The sequence below is a fragment of the Oncorhynchus clarkii genome, chromosome 28 (assembly GCF_045791955.1).
Source record: "Oncorhynchus clarkii lewisi isolate Uvic-CL-2024 chromosome 28, UVic_Ocla_1.0, whole genome shotgun sequence".
Taxonomy (NCBI): domain Eukaryota; kingdom Metazoa; phylum Chordata; class Actinopteri; order Salmoniformes; family Salmonidae; genus Oncorhynchus; species Oncorhynchus clarkii.
Window position 1 is genome coordinate 20,587,398 of NC_092174.1, and position 17,422 is coordinate 20,604,819.

General features: G+C 42.9%; 1 protein-coding gene across 2 annotated transcripts in view; it reads left to right on the forward strand.

Moving 5' to 3' along the window:
• LOC139387107 (astrotactin-1-like) overlaps positions 1–17,422 on the forward strand; it is a 251,064-nt gene that overhangs the window by 197,077 nt on the left and 36,565 nt on the right. Inside the window, exons 16-18 of one of the 2 annotated variants that reach the window (XM_071133115.1) lie at positions 5,693–5,961; positions 7,596–7,729; positions 7,866–8,017. In XM_071133115.1, the coding sequence (XP_070989216.1) occupies positions 5,693–5,961; positions 7,596–7,729; positions 7,866–8,017 (555 nt within the window). The remainder of the gene's footprint in view (positions 1–5,692; positions 5,962–7,595; positions 7,730–7,865; positions 8,018–17,422) is intronic. The other variant, XM_071133116.1, reaches the window with a different exon arrangement.

Below are 17,422 nucleotides of genomic sequence, written 5' to 3' on the forward strand. Positions count from 1 at the left end.
GTTGAAAGAATTCCAAGAGTGTGCAAAGCTGTCATCAAGGCAAAGAGTGGCTACTTGAAGAATCTAAAATATATTTTTATATATTCTTATTTAAAAAAGACATTTGAATGAGTAGTTGTGTCCAAACTTTTGACTGGTACTGTATATGGCGCAATTTAGCAATTTGGATGTGTTATCTGTAATGGTTATGATTAATTAGGCATTGTTGCTCACTGTTGGCTTAGGCTTATAGATAAATGCAAAACATTTAAATCTAGTGCAGTTCTTGTGTTCTAAAAATAGATTTCTTTACCATTCGAGTACTCAAGTACTCAGATTTTCTTTGGGTATCGGCAAGAACTCGTACATTTCAAATGCTAATTCCTAGTCTAAAGTACATTCTTCTCCAATGTTACAGAGGCCTGTGTGAATGAGGCTTTGTGATAGCAATTAAAATCAGCTTTTACAGCTCGTTTGTCATGTCTTGGCACTGAAACAGCGCTGAAGTGGAACCTAAACCATCTGTACGTTTTGATAGGTCAGGTTCAGGGGGAAGACAGATGTGTGGCCTCCAGTTGGGTGGCGATGAGAGGAGGAGAGGTCTGTCTCTCGCTCTATGTCTCTTTCTCTCTCTCTATTTCCACTGGACCAGTGACTGTTCATTTAGGATCCTATCAGTTCACTGCTGATAGATATTAATTTACTTTTTTCCCCATGCTCCCTCTTGGCTTAACGAGCTGCTCAGATGTCAGATGGCAATTACAGGGATACTATTTTATCAGCTTAATTACTGATATTTCCTGCCTATTGATTCATCCTCCACAACGAGATTATTATACCGACGACCTCAGCTGCTCTCTGTCTCTGTGGCCAAACTGAAACACTTAGGAATGTGACCCAAGACATATTTATAATCTCACATTGCTTACACCAGGTACAATGTCTGCTGTACATAGAAGCTAAAGAGAGACATAGAGTGGATCTAGGCAGGCTAGCTATCACATAACAACACTTTACTGAAAACCGCCAAGGCGGGGGAGATAGAAGAGTAGAGAGCAGGGCTGACTGGGCTGGGGTGGTGGTGGTGTGTGTTTGTGTCAAGCTTTGGTGAAGATTGAGGACGAGCTGTGCAGGTTGGTTGCTATGTCAACACAGGGTGACCTCAGTACGCTTGACAGAATGGGGGCTTGAGAAAGGGACTTGATGTAGCAGTCATCGCTTGGCCCCTCTTACTCATTTTGGAGGTCAGACAGATGGGACCCTTGCGAGTTCCTTTTTATAATGAATATATTCTCCCGCAGAGGATGGTGAAGGCTTTCTCCACCAAGTAACAGAGAAGACCATCAGGAAGACAATTTTGAGCTTCTGGACCATCAGCAAATATAAGTTACTATCTCTGAATCCAATCTGTATGCCTATAATTCATTTATCTTACTTTATGTCCAAATTACAACAAACAATAGGTTAACTCTTAGTCAAGTATGATTAATTTGTACAGACGAGTTTAGTGTAGCCATCTTATTTAAATAAGATAATTCATGTTAATATTATGAAGCTATTGAAATACTCCTACATTTGCTGAAAACCCAACGTTTTAAGGATCCATGAACCAATCACTTTAATGGAAAGTGATCTAGACATTTCCACAATAAGAGCAAATTCCTCCCTGAACTTTACACAGTTCTCTCTGTCTAAGCCAGAGAAAAAAAGTTCAATAATTCAATATCACTTTTTCTCTGCTGCATGGGGAACATTTTCACAAAATATACTTTATCTCTGTGAAAAGGCAGGTTAAGAATGTATTATTTTGTTACAATAGAAAATGAAAATAAGTTTTGTGTCTATGGGTTTCACTGCCCACTGCAACCTGCCTTTACATTGATCTGTTGTTGTACTCACTCAGATACTGTTACCATGCCAGTATATTGCTTTTATAGGTATATCTATTTGGTTGTTTTCCAGGGAGGATGCACCGTTTGGAATTCCATTGAATTGCTTTTTCCAGTTAATTAGTGGTAGCTTAAACTTTAGGACGGCTGCACCCAGCCAGTACCCATGAAGGTCGCCGCGCCCGCCAAAAGTGTAAATTATACTGTGGGGTGAATGTTGCCGTGTAATCTGTCCATGAAAATAATGCCAGCTGCCAGCCTCGTGTGGACTGATAAGGCCTCCGACTGCACCTTGCTGGTGAGGAAAAAATAAAACATCACTGTTGAGATCCACAGCAGCTCCCAGGGATACTAACACCAAGTTGCAAACATTTAATTATACTGTACCGCTGTTGCTATGGGGCCACCGCGTCTTGATTTTCTCAGCTTGCTATGAAATGGATGCCTCTGGTATAGATTTAAGTCAGACAAGCCCTTAACGTATAACATTATATTACAGTTAGTCAGAGCCAGTCAAATTGATCTTATCTGTATAAAACCCTCACTGCATCCTCAACCTTTATGGTCTTATGTTTCATGCTGCTTGAGGTACTTTTCTCCCCTGTGAACCTATAAAACACAGGGCCGGCCAAAATAAACCCAATGAATGGCAACATAAATCAGGTTCAGCTCCATGGTGAGAGTTCTTAGGATTCTGGATCTATGGTATCTGAATATCTTGGTACTCAAATAGACTACTATCTGTATGGGTAATGCATTTACTGTACTTTCTGAAGTGGCTCATACACTGCTATTTCTATAATCTCCAACAATGGTTATATAAGGTTTCAAGCCTTTGTTTGTAATGGGTTATAGAGGATAGAAAAATGTCCCTAGCTAAGCTATGCAGTAGGAAGATACTATACCTTTGCCTGTTTTGCATTTTATAATACATTTCCCATTATAAAATCAAAAAACTGTCAGGTCCTCCTGCTGTCCACGTATCCTCTGACCATTTGTACAGCTGTGATGCGTCCCCAGTGTAATGTCTCACTTGGAGGCGAATCGTCAGTAAATTGCCTTCAATTCAGACCTTTGCAAACTCACAGGCCTGCCTAACACACCAACGTATTGGGAGGTGTTGGTGGGATTTGAAGACAGACGCATTAGTCCCCTTCAACTTCCATGAACAAGATGTCACTAATGTGGTGCGTCCGTGGGCAGGCTCAATCAACGGTAAATAAACGCAGGCACTCTCACCTGCGCTACACAGTGCCGTGGCTACAGCTTCTATTAAGGGCCAGAGAGGTCTGTCAGCTAAGCCCATTCCCACCCAACCATCTAAAGTGCAGGGATAAATCGAACTTCAGAATGATGGAAAGGCTTGCTGGCCAAGTAGGCTGGAGTGAGTGAAGGCATAGGTTTACTATTAGCATGTAAATACTGTTTTACTAGCCCAGATGCCAGGCCATCCATATGGTTTATGTAGTCCCATTGAGAGCTTCAACTCTTCCATACCTGCTTGCTCGGTAGGTATTGACTGGTGGGAAAAAGGTGTCCACCATCCACTGTAATTAGCAATCAGGTTGAATATCACAGTGGATTGCCACTCAGAGTGAGAGTCTGCTTTATTGCAATTTACTTAGCTGTGTATAGGTGTAGCAAAGTGTGCCACTGCAAATGATCTAGTACAAGCGACATCTGCCTGGGAAGATTTGCCTGTCACAGAGATTTGTTTAAGAGCTCCACTGTATTACGTTCCTGGCCGGGTTGCACTGTGCAGCAGTGTTGCTTTCTGGAGGCACCACATGGTTGACTGCATGTAGTCAGATTTTAGTGATCTATTTCAAGCAGTATAAATATATTTTTAAACTCCCTTTGATATGGTTTGTGTATGCTCTCTAATGCCTGGCTAGCTCAACTGTATATTTTAATGGGGTGATGTATAAATCAGCTAGAAATCATAACAACAAGGTTTTTATTAGCATCCACAAAATCTCCACAAAATGTAAGAGGTTCTCCTATCAGATCCTCCCTTAGTATGGTGTACAAAATAATCTGCAGTCATATGATCAATAGTTTTTTTATATCCTGCAATGCTACTAGAAACACTATAGCGTCACCTAGTGTTTATCAGAGGCCATTTCTCTACGTGGGAGGCAAAGTACTGTATCCCTGGAACACCAACTCTTCTGGGGTGAGGACATATTCTGTGTTCTATATTGTGTCAAATAATCTTCTAATCTTCACCTTCCCAACATCTGGTAATTGGTACCGATCTGACTGTCAGAAACAGGAAGCATAGATTTAGATTCAAAGTGCTGAAGGTGGGCTGCAGATGACAAGATTTACCTCAGCTTTCTCATCCTGAGACACTTTCTAAAGTGAATGGAATTTAATGGATGTTTTCTCCTTTCCTTGAAAGCGATTTGTCTTTTGCAGCATCATCTTGATATTCATTATGTTTGTCTCATAACTGTCTGGGTGATGAGGTAAAGCAATATATCAAAGTAAATTGGTGTGTGTATGCATGCGTGCGTGCACGTAAGAGTGAGTGTTTAAAATGTATGTGTTGTTGTGTGTTCATCTATTTCTGATTCTCCATCCTGAGGACAAAAATCATGTATTTATCCAGAAGGATTCACATTTTATCTCAGAGCCTAGAAGTCCAGGACTTCCTCCAAACTCGGCCACCGTTAATGTCCTGCCTGCCTTGAAAATGTTCAGACGTGACCTGAGTCTCACCAGCCGTGTTTGACCTGGACAAAGTCCATGCTATGGCTCCAGGCACAGACCCTCACTTCCTACTTCTGTCTGATTAATCAAGCACTGTCACTGGCCACAGAGGGCCACCGCACCACTGTATCCCTCAGGCCTGAACATGGTTGTGTCCCAAATGAGTTTTTTGACCGGAGCCCCTATAGGGCTCTGGTCGATAGAGCACTGAATAGGTAATAGGGTGCCATTTGGGAAGATGACCATGTGTACGACTGTCGACCTACCAGAGGTCCAGCTTGTCGCGACTTGATGAAGACTGACGTGCCCTGGTAGTTGATCATCAGCATTTACATACATGATATGAAAAGCTGAGCTTCATCACTCAAACTGCCACAGGCCCAGATCAAATGCCCATGACAAGCCCACCATTACCATGCATGTCACACTTTGAGGACAATGTGATCTATGAATAACAATGTGCAAACCCCATCTTTCTGATCATATTTAATGTGCCTTACTGTCCTCTTGTTTGATTGATGGCCATGTGCTTTTATTCATCCACATGCAACAAAGTGCAGTGTATACTGATTTAGTTTTATCTCATTCTATGATAGGGACCACATTATGTGCTAGAGCAAAAGGTGACTGTCTGTTTCTCCCCCTCACCCTGTTGGCTCATGAAGCCATGTTTAATTTCATCAAAACCAGCTCTCAGCAACTGGCTATTCCCTAGTTTGCTTTTGAGCTTTTAAATTGCCTGTGTATGCACACGACTCAGCAGAATGAAGGAATGGTAATCTGAACCCTTTTTAAGAGAAAAAGTGCCGAAGCTTTGCATTTAATAACGCAAGAGATGTCTTTGAAGATGCCAGCACTGCCCTAAGTGCATTTGAGAGGACAGCATAATAAATGGAACTAAATGCAGTGCCAGTTTTGAGGGAAATGCAATACACATGTGAATATACCCAATATACTGCATATCACATTTAGTTTTTAAAACTAACACGAATAACTTCTCTATTTCAGGAAAAGATTACATGATTTCAAACATTGTTTGTAACAATATGTATTATTCAACAAATGATTATATCCAAATCCCACAGTAACTATAACTATGCCCTTTTCAGGGAATTCCCCATCAGAAGAGTCAGAGGAGCGCGACAAGGAGCCCCGGACCCTGACCTACCCAGCGTACATCGCCAGCCTGCTGGACTCTGGTGCCAAGCGCATGGCGGCGGGGGTTCGCATGGACTGCAGCAGCCAGGGCCAGTGTCCGTACTCCTGCCACCTCTGCCACATGAGCCCTGGGCCTGGGCGTCCAGCCGAGCCTGTCCTGCTGCAGATCACTAAGGCCGCCCCACTCTACGAGCTGGTCTCCAACAACCACACCTACCAGGTACAGAAAGCTTTCACTGAAAACCTTGGTTTACCCCCATTTTAGCAGTCCCAGACACATTTTCAGGAGTGTATTCCTAAATGCACAAAGTAGTGATACTTTAAGAGCAGTGTGCATATTATTTCCATGAATAAAACCTCAGATTTTGCTTTTCCAATTTTGAAATTAGAGCATAAAAGAACATTCACCACCAATATTTAAATGTAAATTCATACATTCAATCATGCAGCGAGAGAAGCCCTTGGTTTGGTTACCTGTAATAATGTATGCTGAGAGTCAGGTAGCATGTTCAGAGAGTGAATACATTTAATTAATTCATTAACAAAACAATAAAAACAAACAGCTCACTGACATGAAACAGCAACAATGACAACTAGGGAAGAAACCAAAAGGGAGTGACATGAAGGGCAGGTAATCAAGGAGGTGATAGAGTCCAGGTGAGTGTCATTCTGCGAGTTATGCTGGTAACAGGTGTGCGCCCTAATGAGCAGCCTGTTGACCTAGAGGCCAGAGACGGAGCACAAATGTCAGTACCCCCTCCCTGATGTGCGGTACCAGCCGCAAGACCCCGACCAAGATGACGATCCCGGGGATCAGGAGCGGACCGGTGCAGGATCCCGTCGATCCGGCTGAGGTGTGGGAGCAAGACGACCTAGAGCGCCGGGGAGAGAGCATACGTGACTGTACCCCCTCCCCGGCATGTTCGGCTCCAGCCGCAGCAGGACGCCAACCACAGGGACAATCCCGGCGCTCCGGTGCGGATCGGTCGCCTCCGCTGAGGCGCAGAACCTGATGAGCCGGCTGAAACCTCCGGTTGCCTCAGTTGAGGCACGGGAACCTGTTCACCCAGTTTAGGCATGTGAACCTATCGAACCCGCTGAGGCCTCCCAGGTAGCTCCGGCTCCAACACCCCGGATCGTCCCTGTGGTGGGCATCCTGCGGCTTGAGACGAACGCGCCGGGGATGGGGTACTGTCACGTGTGCTAGGTCTCTAGGTCACCATGCTCCCGCACCGCTGGATCGACAGGTTCCTGCACCTTAGCAGAGGGGAACGTCATCTTGGTCGTCGTCCTGCGGCTGGAGCCGCGCATCGGGGAGGGGGTACTGTTACGTGTGCTCCCTCTCCGGCCTCTAGGTCACCAGGCTGCTCGTTATGGCGCACACCTGTCACCATCGTTACGCGCATCAGTGCATTATGACACTCACCTGGACTCCATCACCTCCTTGATTACCTTCCCTATATCTGCCACCCCCTTTGGTTCCTTCCCCAGGTGTCATTGTTTCTGTTTCAGTTTCCTGTCTGTGCATTGTTCTTGTTTCTTATTATGTTACTTTTTTTAACACTCACTCCCTGAACTTGCTTCCCGACTCTGCACATCGTTACAGTAATGCAGCTAAACACATATGCGAGATGTTTGACAATAGCGGTCTCAAAAAGAGAAGCTGCTCTCCGACAAAGATGTGGTGAAATTGTGTAGTGTATGCTGGACATAAGCCGACATCAATATGTCAGATGGCAAATGGTAAGCTAGAGCATGATTGCATGACCCCCTAGAGGGGCAGATCATATTGATGTCTAGACTCAGGCTGGGTGTTATTGACAGTGTTTGATCCATCCTCCTGTCTCTTTGCAGGCACTGCAGGAGGCCATGATGAGCATGCTGTGGTGTTCTGGGAAAGGTGACGTAATCGATGACTGGTGCCGTTGTGACTCAAGTGCATTCGGGACGGATGGACTGCCAACATGTGCCCCTCTCCCTCAGCCTAGGTGAGTCACTCAAAACAATTTGTCTACTCGACTTGATAAACACAAGTAAGATTGTATGTATTGATATCTAAAGATGAGCTTGTCTTGTCATGATTTGCTGAGTTAGTTAGGTGTAACTCTTTTTATTTTCTCCCAGGCTCAGGTTGTCCCACTCCTATGAGCCCAGCAGTTCATTGGTCATCGTGGAATGGAATCACACTGAGCCACCAATCGGGGTGCGGATCGTGGATTACCTCATTAGCCAGGAGAAAGTGACAGAGAGGACAGACCACTCCAAAATGGAGACAGGTACATCCCTTCTGTTTCAGTTGAGGATTTATGGTATTTATGTTCATTTCATACAGTATGTCCATGTATAAATACAGAAATAGCCGTGCATGGTTGCTAAATGTTGAGGCAAGGTAAGGGAACCTCTAACTATATGTTACCACAGCAAAATTCCAGATTCTTATTTTAATGATTTACATTTGTTATTATTGTAGTTTTGCATAAAACCACAAGATGGTGGTCAATGCTAACAAGAGTGTGGTCTGCAAAGTAGTGGAGTGCATCACACATGTTCTAGTGCTGAATCATCTTCATCGGTCACTTCATCACACAGAGAAAAGTATATCAAATAATTAAATAAGATGATTTTAAGATAAAAACATCCTAAATATAAACCTTGAATATAATTGGTGTTTAATATGAGGGTTTCAGCATGAAATACCCTTTAAATATATGAATTTATTTAAAAATGTATGTATTTTACTATGTCAATATGGATTTGGTGTGAATGTTTTGGCATCAAAATGGTGGCAGTTGTGAAAAAGTCAATAGTTGGAAGAGTTGCAGAGTTAATTGAAAATAATGGCATTTTTGATTAGGTGCTTTTTTTTCATTAATTAGGCTATTTTCTTTTGAACAATATGGTCTATCTACTAGAAACTTATGGAAAATATGGATACAGATATAATAAATGAATACTATATACAGTTGAAGTCAGAAGTTTACATACTAACTTCACTGTGCCTTCAAACAGCTTGGAAAATTCCAGGAAATTATGTCATGGCTTTAGAAGCTTCTGATATGCTAATTGACATACATTGATTCAATTGGAGGTGTACCTGTGGATGTATTTCAAGTCCTACCTATCAAACTCTGTGCCTCTTTGCTTGACATCATGGGAAAATCAAAAGAAATCAGCCAAGACCTCAGAAAAACAATTGTCCACAAGCCAGGTTCATCCTTGGGAGCAATTTCCAAATGCCTGAAGGTACCATGTTCATCTGTACAAACAATAGTATGCAAGTATAAACACCATGGGACCACGCAGCCGTCATACCGCTCAGGAAGGAGACGCGTTCTGTCTCCTAGAGATGAACGTACTTTGGTGCGAAAAGTGCAAATCAATCCCAGAACAACAGCAAAGTTCCTTGTGAAGATGCTGGAGGAAACGGGTACAAAAGTATCTATATCCACAGTAAAACGAGACCTATATCCACATAACCTGAAAGGCCGCTCAGCAAGGAAGAAGCCACTGGTCCAAAACCGCCATAAAAAGACAGAATACGGTTTGCGGGGACAAAGATTGTACTTTTTGGAGAAATTTCCTCTGGTGTGATGAAACAAAAATAGAACTGTTTGGCCATAATGACCATCGTTATGTTGAGGAAAAAGGGGGAGGCTTGCAAGCTGAAGAACAACATCCCAACCGTGAAGCAAGGGGGTGGCAGCATCATGTTGTGGGGTGCTTTGCTGCAGGAGGGACTGGTGCACTTCACAAAATAAATGGCATCATGGGGAAGGAAAATTATGTAGATATATTGAAGAAACATCTCAAGACATCGGTCAGGAAGTTAAAGCTTGGTCGCAAATGGGTCTTCCAAATGGACAATGACCACAACAATACTTCCAAAGTTGTTGAAAAATGGCTTAAGGACAAAGTCAAGGTATTGGAGTGGCCATCACAAAGCCCTGACCTCAATCCTGTAGAAAATGTGTGGGCAGAACTGAAAAAGCATGTGCGAGCAAGGAGGCCTACAAACCTCAGTTACATCAGCTCTGTCAATAGGAATTCACCCAACTTATTGTGGGAAGCTTGTGGAAGGCTCCCCGAAACATTTGACCCAATTTTAAAGGTAGTGCTACCAAATACGTATTGAGTGTATGTAAACTTTTGACCCACTGGGAATGTGATGAATGAAATAAAATCTGAAATAAATCACTCTACTTTTATTCTTCCATTTCATTCTTAAAATGAAGTGGTGATCCTAACTGACCTAAGACAAGGAATTTTTACTAAGATTAAATGTCAGGAATTGTGAAACTGAGTTTAAATGTATTTAACTAAGGTGTATGTAAACTTCCGACCAACTGTATATATGAATATTTTAAAAGTTATTCAAGTATGTATTACCGAAGCTATCATAGCTTGCCATAGAAAAAATTACTGAAGATTATGGTATTTTTGCAATCATAAGCAAAGTCCCATTCCAGCAAACTCTGGACGAGTGCTTTTCTAGCAAGGGATAAGTGCACTGCTTCCACACATGTCCTATTGGCTTTTCTGTTTCAAGTTGCTGTAATTACCATCATGGACTGGTTGTTTTCACCAACAGGTTAGCTGGGGAGTCCTGTGCAGTCTCAGCTTGTTTTCCCGAGCAATGGCCCTTCAGCCCACCCTGGATTCACTTATAGCATCCAATTTTAAGCTTGAAATAGGTTGCTTTTCTGGCAAATATATGATGACAAAAAATTATTGACCGATGAAACTGATTAGGCTGACATACTGAAAATGGCCCATAAAATACACATGGCTCAAAACTATAAGTGTTTTTAAATCTTTATGGAATGATTAGTGGATTGATTGCTTCAAAGCACACACCTTGAATGTCTAATATAGGTGGTGGAATGGAGCTATTTAGACAGTAGGCTACAGATCTGGGACCACCTAGGAGCAGAGGAAAGAAAGATATCTGGTCATCAAGATGGCGCCGATAGAGATGGCAGCTTCGCTTCTAGTCCTTAGGAAACTGTGCAGTTGATTTTTTCATGTATTATTTCTTATTTTGTTAGCCCAGAACATCTATTACATACAACCGGGAAGAACTATTGGACATCAGAGAGACGTCAATTTACCAGCACTACGACCAGGTAAACGACTTTCCCAAAGCGTATCCTTTGTCTGCACCTCCAAGGGCAATTTGAACTGATTCCAGAGGCCGACCCAAAACAACACCGCCGGAGGAGAGAGTGACGGAGCGGTCTTCTAAATGAGGCTTCAGATGCGCGCATACCACCCACCGCTTCTGAGTATATTATTCGCTAATCTCCAGTCCCTAGTTAACAAAGTCGACGAAATCAGGGCAAGGGTTGCTTTCCAGAGATATCCGGGATTGTAACATACTTTGTTTCACGGAAACACGGCTAGCTGGGGACATGCTGTCGGAGTCCATACAGCCAACGGGATTTTCAGTGCATCGCACCAACTGGAATAAACATCTCTCTGGTAAGAAGGGCGGGGGTGTATGTTTCATGATTAACGACTCATGGTGTAATTGCAACATACAGGAACTCAAGTCCTTTTCTTCACCTGACCTAGAATTCCTCACAATGAAATGCCAACCGTATTATCTCCCAAGAGAACTCTCCTCGGTTATCGTCACAGCCGTGTATATCCCCCCGCAAGCGGATACCAAGACGGCCATCAAGGAACTTCACTGGACTTTATGCAAACTGGAAACCATATATCCTGAGGCTGCATTTATTGTAGCTGGGGATTTTAACAATGCTAATTTTAGATCTAGGCTACCTAAATTCTATCAGCATATTGATTGCTGTACTCGAGCGAGTAACACACTCGACCATTGCTACTCTAACTTCCACGATGCATACAAGGCCCTCCCCCACCCTCCTTTTGGCAAATCTGACCTAGGTCTATCCAACGCTGGTCTGACCAATCGGATTCCACGATTCAAGATTGCTTTGATCATGTGGACTGGGATATGTTCCGGGTAGCCTTAGATAATAACATTGATGTATACGCTGACTCGTTAAGCAAGTTTATAAGGAAGTGTATAGAAGATGTTGTATCCACTATGACTATTAGAACCTTCCCTAAACAGAAACCGTGGAATGATGGCAGCATTCGCGCAAAACTGAAATCACTACCACCGCATTTAATCATGGCAAGGCGACTGGAAATGTGAATGAATACAAACCGTGTAGTTACTCCCTCCGTAAGGCAATCAAACAAGCAAAGTGACAGTATGGAGACAAAGTGGAGTCACCATTCAACAGCTCAAACACGAGATGTATGTGGCAGGGTCTAAAGATAATCACGGATTACAAAAATAAAACCAGCCCTGTCGTGGACATCGAATTCTTGCTTCCAGACAAATTAAACAACTTATTTGCACACTTTAACGACCATACAGTGCCACCGACGAGGCTCGCTACCAAGGGCTGTGGCCTCTCCTTCTCCATGGCCAACGTGAGTAAAACACTTAAACGTGTTAACAGATGGCATCCCTAGCCACATCCTCAGAGCATGTGCAGACCAGCTAGCTGGTGGGTTTATGCACATATTTAATCAATCCTTATCCCGGTCTGCTGTCCCTACATGCTTCAAGATGACCACCATTGTTCCTGATCCCAAGAAAGCTAAGGTAACTGAACTAAATGACTATCGCCCCGTAGCACTCACTTCTGTCATCATGAAGTGCTTTGAGAGACTAGTCAAGGATCATATCACCTCCACCCTACCTGTCACCCTAGACCCACTTCAATTTGCTTACCGCCCCAATAGGTCCACAGACGATGTAACCGCCATCACACTGCAGACTGCGCTATCCCATCTGGACAAGAGGAATACCTATGTAAGAATGCTGTTCATTGACTACACCATAGTTCCCTCTAAACTCGTCATTAAGCTTGAGACCCTGGGTCTTGACCCCGCCCTGTGCAACTGGGTCCTGGACTTCCTGACGGGCCGCCCACAGGTGGTGAAGGTAGGAAACAACATCTCCACTCCACTGATCCTCAACACTGGGGCCCCACAAGGGTACGTTCTCAGCCCTCTCCTGTACTCCCTGTTCACCCACGATTGCGTGGCTATGCACACCTCCAACTCTATCAAGTTTGCAGACGACACAACAGTAGTAGGCTTGATTACCAACAACGACGAGGCAGCCTACAGGGAAGAGGTGAGGGCCCTCGGAATGTGGGTGTCAGGAAGATAAAACTTTCCACCTTCTCCATTGAGTGAGAGGTTAAGTTCCTTGGTGTACATTTCACTGACAAACTGAAATGGTTCACGCATACAGACTGTGGTGAAGAAGGCGCAACAGCACCTCTTCAACCTCGGGAGGCTGAAAAAATGTGGCTTGTCACCAAAAACCCTCACTAACTTTTAAAGATGCACAATTGAGGTTTTATCACTGCAGGTTTTATCACTGCTTGGTACGGCAACTGCAACTTCTCACAACTGCAAGGCTTTCCAGAGGGTGGTGCGGTCTGCCCAACGCATCACCGGGGGCAAACTATCTGCCCTCCAGGACATCTACAGCACCCGATGTCACAGGAAGGCAAAAAAGATAATCAAGGACAAAAACCACCCGAGGCACTGCCTGTTCACCCCACTTCCATCCAGAAGGCGAGGTCAGTAAAGGTGCATCAAAGCTGGGACAGAGATTGAAAAACTGCTTCTATTTCAAGGCCATCAGATTGTAAAATAGCCACCACAGCACAGAGGCAGCTGCCTACCTACCAACTTGATATCATTGGCCATTTTAATAAATGGAACACTAGTCACTTTAATAATAATGTGACTTTAAGAATGTTTACATATCTCGCATTACTCATCTCATATGTACAGTGCCTTGCGAAAGTATTCGGCCCCCTTGAACTTTGCGACCTTTTGCCACATTTCAGGCTTCAAACATAAAGATATAAAACTGTATTTTTTTGTGAAGAATCAACAACAAGTGGGACACAATCATGAAGTGGAACGACATTTATTGGATATTTCAAACTTTTTTAACAAATCAAAAACTGAAAAATTGGCCGTGCAAAATTATTCAGCCCCTTTACTTTCAGTGCAGCAAACTCTCTCCAGAAGTTCAGTGAGGATCTCTGAATGATCCAATGTTGACCTAAATGACTAATGATGATAAATACAATCCACCTGTGTGTAATCAAGTCTCCGTATAAATGCACCTGCACTGTGATAGTCTCAGAGGTCCGTTAAAAGCACAGAGAGCATCATGAAGAACAAGGAACACACCAGGCAGGTCCGAGATACTGTTGTGAAGAAGTTTAAAGCCGGATTTGGATACAAAAAGATTTCCCAAGCTTTAAACATCCCAAGGAGCACTGTGCAAGCGATAATATTGAAATGGAAGGAGTATCAGACCACTGCAAATCTACCAAGATCTGGCCGTCCCTCTAAACTTTCAGCTCATGCAAGGAGAAGACTGATCAGAGATGCAGCCAAGAGGCCCATGATCACTCTGGATGAACTGCAGAGATCTACAGCTGAGGTGGGAGACTCTGTCCATAGGACAACAATCAGTCGTATATTGCACAAATCTGGCCTTTATGGAAGAGTGGCAAGAAGAAAGCCGTTTCTTAAAGATATCCATAAAAAGTGTCGTTTAAAGTTTTCCACAAGCCTCCTGGGAGACACACCAAGCATGTGGAAGAAGGTGCTCTGGTCAGATGAAACCAAAATTGAACTTTTTGGCAACAATGCAAAACGTTATGTTTGGCGTAAAAGCAACACAGCTGAACACACCATCCCCACTGTCAAACATGGTGGTGGCAGCATCATGGTTTGGGCCTGCTTTTCTTCAGCAGGGACAGGGAAGATGGTTAAAATTGATGGGAAGATGGATGGAGCAAAATACAGGACCATTCTGGAAGAAAACCTGATGGAGTCTGCAAAAGACCTGAGACTGGGACGGAGATTTGTCTTCCAACAAGACAATGATCCAAAACATAAAGCAAAATCTACAATGGAATGGTTCAAAAATAAACATATCCAGGTGTTAGAATGGCCAAGTCAAAGTCCAGACCTGAATCCAATCGAGAATCTGGGGAAAGAACTGAAAACTGCTGTTCACAAATGCTCTCCATCCAACCTCACTGAGATCGAGCTGTTTTGCAAGGAGGAATGGGAAAAAATGTCAGTCTCTCGATGTGCAAAACTGATAGAGACGTACCCCAAGCGACTTACAGCTGTAATCGCAGCAAAAGGTGGCGCTACAAAGTATTAACTTAAGGGGGCTGAATAATTTTGCACGCCCAATTTTTCAGTTTTTGATTTGTTAAAAAGGTTTGAAATATCCAATAAATGTCGTTCCACTTCATGATTGTGTCCCACTTGTTGTTGATTCTTCACAAAAAAATACAGTTTTATATCTTTATGTTTGAAGCCTGAAATGTGGCAAAAGGTCGCAAAGTTCAAGGGGGCCGAATACTTTCGCAAGGCACTCTATATAATGTATACTGTATCCTTTCACAATCTATTGCATCTCAGCCGCTCTGTCACTGCTCATCCATATATTTTATACTTATATATTCTTATCCCATTCCTTTACTAGATTGTGTGTATTAGGTTTTGTTGTGGAATTTGTTAGATATTAGGTTTTGTTGTTAGATACTGCTGCACTGTCGGATCTAGAAGCATTTTGCTACACTCACAATAACATCTGCTAACCATGTGTATGTGACCAATAAAATTTGATTTGAAAGAAACATTGTCATAACGAGTGGTTCTGATTTAAGCACTCAGTCACCTGTCAGATTAAACCCCAAAAATCATGTGGTAAATAACCTTCAGATGAACCTACTAAAACTCTCTGGGCCTCTTCCCTCTGGAAATGTGCTCTCTGTTTTACAGGTGTTATCGAGAACCTTAAATGTTTCTTCGGCTGTCCCCATAGGGAACCCTTTGAAGAACCCATTTTGGTTCGAGGTAGAACCCTTTTGTGTTCTATGTAGAACCCCTGTCCATAACGTAATAGGATTTAATCTTATAGCTACACTTCTAACGTATGCCTTTTGTTTGGCGAAAACCCTTATGTTGCACGGGATTAAATAACCATCTCTGTAGGTCTATTTGTATAATGAAGTATTGGACTTGAATACAAGTGTATAATATATTTTGGTTCCAATATAATGTCATCTAGCCTGTCTTGATGTGAACAGGTTTAATTCAGTATTAATTGAAAGTGACATTGATTACTTTGCACCACCAACCAGAATAAAATCAACCGAGATATACAGATTGGCGTGTTTTTTATCGATCAAAACATTTTTCTGTTTTAGTTTGATGAATAATATGATGTGTTTTGCACCTGTTGCATATCCCAAGTTATCCAGTTGATACAGTGCCACACAGTGATACATTTCAACAAGAGTTATTGACATTTCACATAATGTGTCTTTACAAAGATCCTCTTGTCTGATTGCGCTATATGACCCTCAGTCTTTAGAGTCATTCATCCATATCCAAAGGGGATATTGACTTTCCCTCTCCAGTTTATTTATAGGTCGTTCATGGCTTCCCCTCTCTTCAGGCTATACTGCTCATCCCAAACCCCGACATCTAAATGTTGTGGCCGATTACAACCAAAATAACATTATATTTTATCAAGTCCAAATGTGGGACTGTGAAAAAGTGATCGATGAGGTGCTATTGCAAGGGCTAAGACTTACTGGAAGGGAATTTTTTTTTTGGTCTTGTGGACTTAAACCCTTCATCTCTGTTAGGCCTGGATTTGAATGTGATTCAAAACAGCTTCTATGCAGTGTTTACTGGAATGATCGGAACAGATTCCATGGAATGTCAAAAATATGACTACACAATCTTTTATCCCTCATTTTGTAGAGACTCAAGAAACATATGGGGGATTTTTTTCCTTTTTTCAAAAGAGAACTTGGACAACCTTTTCCTTCATTTACACAAAGCAATGGGGTGTTCCTCACATTGTACTGGTCACTTTCGTGCTTCCCTTCGCCTTGGATTACATGTCCCTATATTGTAGCTAGATGCATACTGTATAATATATCATAGCTAATGATTGTTGTCCGACCCTCTGGACAGGGGCTGGTTGTGTGCTAATCTTACGCATAATGGGATTCAGGCACACAACATGACATCATAGCCCTCTCCCAGATGTTTAAGTTGACTAAATCGGAAGTCTGCTTTTAGTCATCACACACGGGCGAAACTCCCTGAGATCACCCAATAACGACAGGGTTTATTCAGGGGTCAGTGGGACATGACATCCAATCCGTAAACAGATTACTCACACCCATGTGCCACACTTCCTCCCTGGTAGGACAATAGAGCAAGGAGAGCTCCTGAAAGGGATGAATGTTTCCACCGAGCGCTTTGGCGGCCGATGAGCTCACCTCATCTGTTGGGCAAGGTCAGGTGCCAGGGCAGGTCCATCACGGAAGCTGGCACAGTCTCTAGGTGGCTTCATAGACCCACACATACCCAGAGAGCAAAAGTCCAGCTGTGAGTAGCATATAAACTGTCCCCACAACTGGGTAGGGTCAAACTCAGACAGAGTTCAAGGGGATAAGGTCTTTATTGAAGCACACAGTGTTATGACATATGGTCATGGATCTAATGTATACATTAATCTTGTGAAAATGAAGTGCGTCTGGCTTTGGCTGTACAGCGTGGAAGGAACTCGCCTT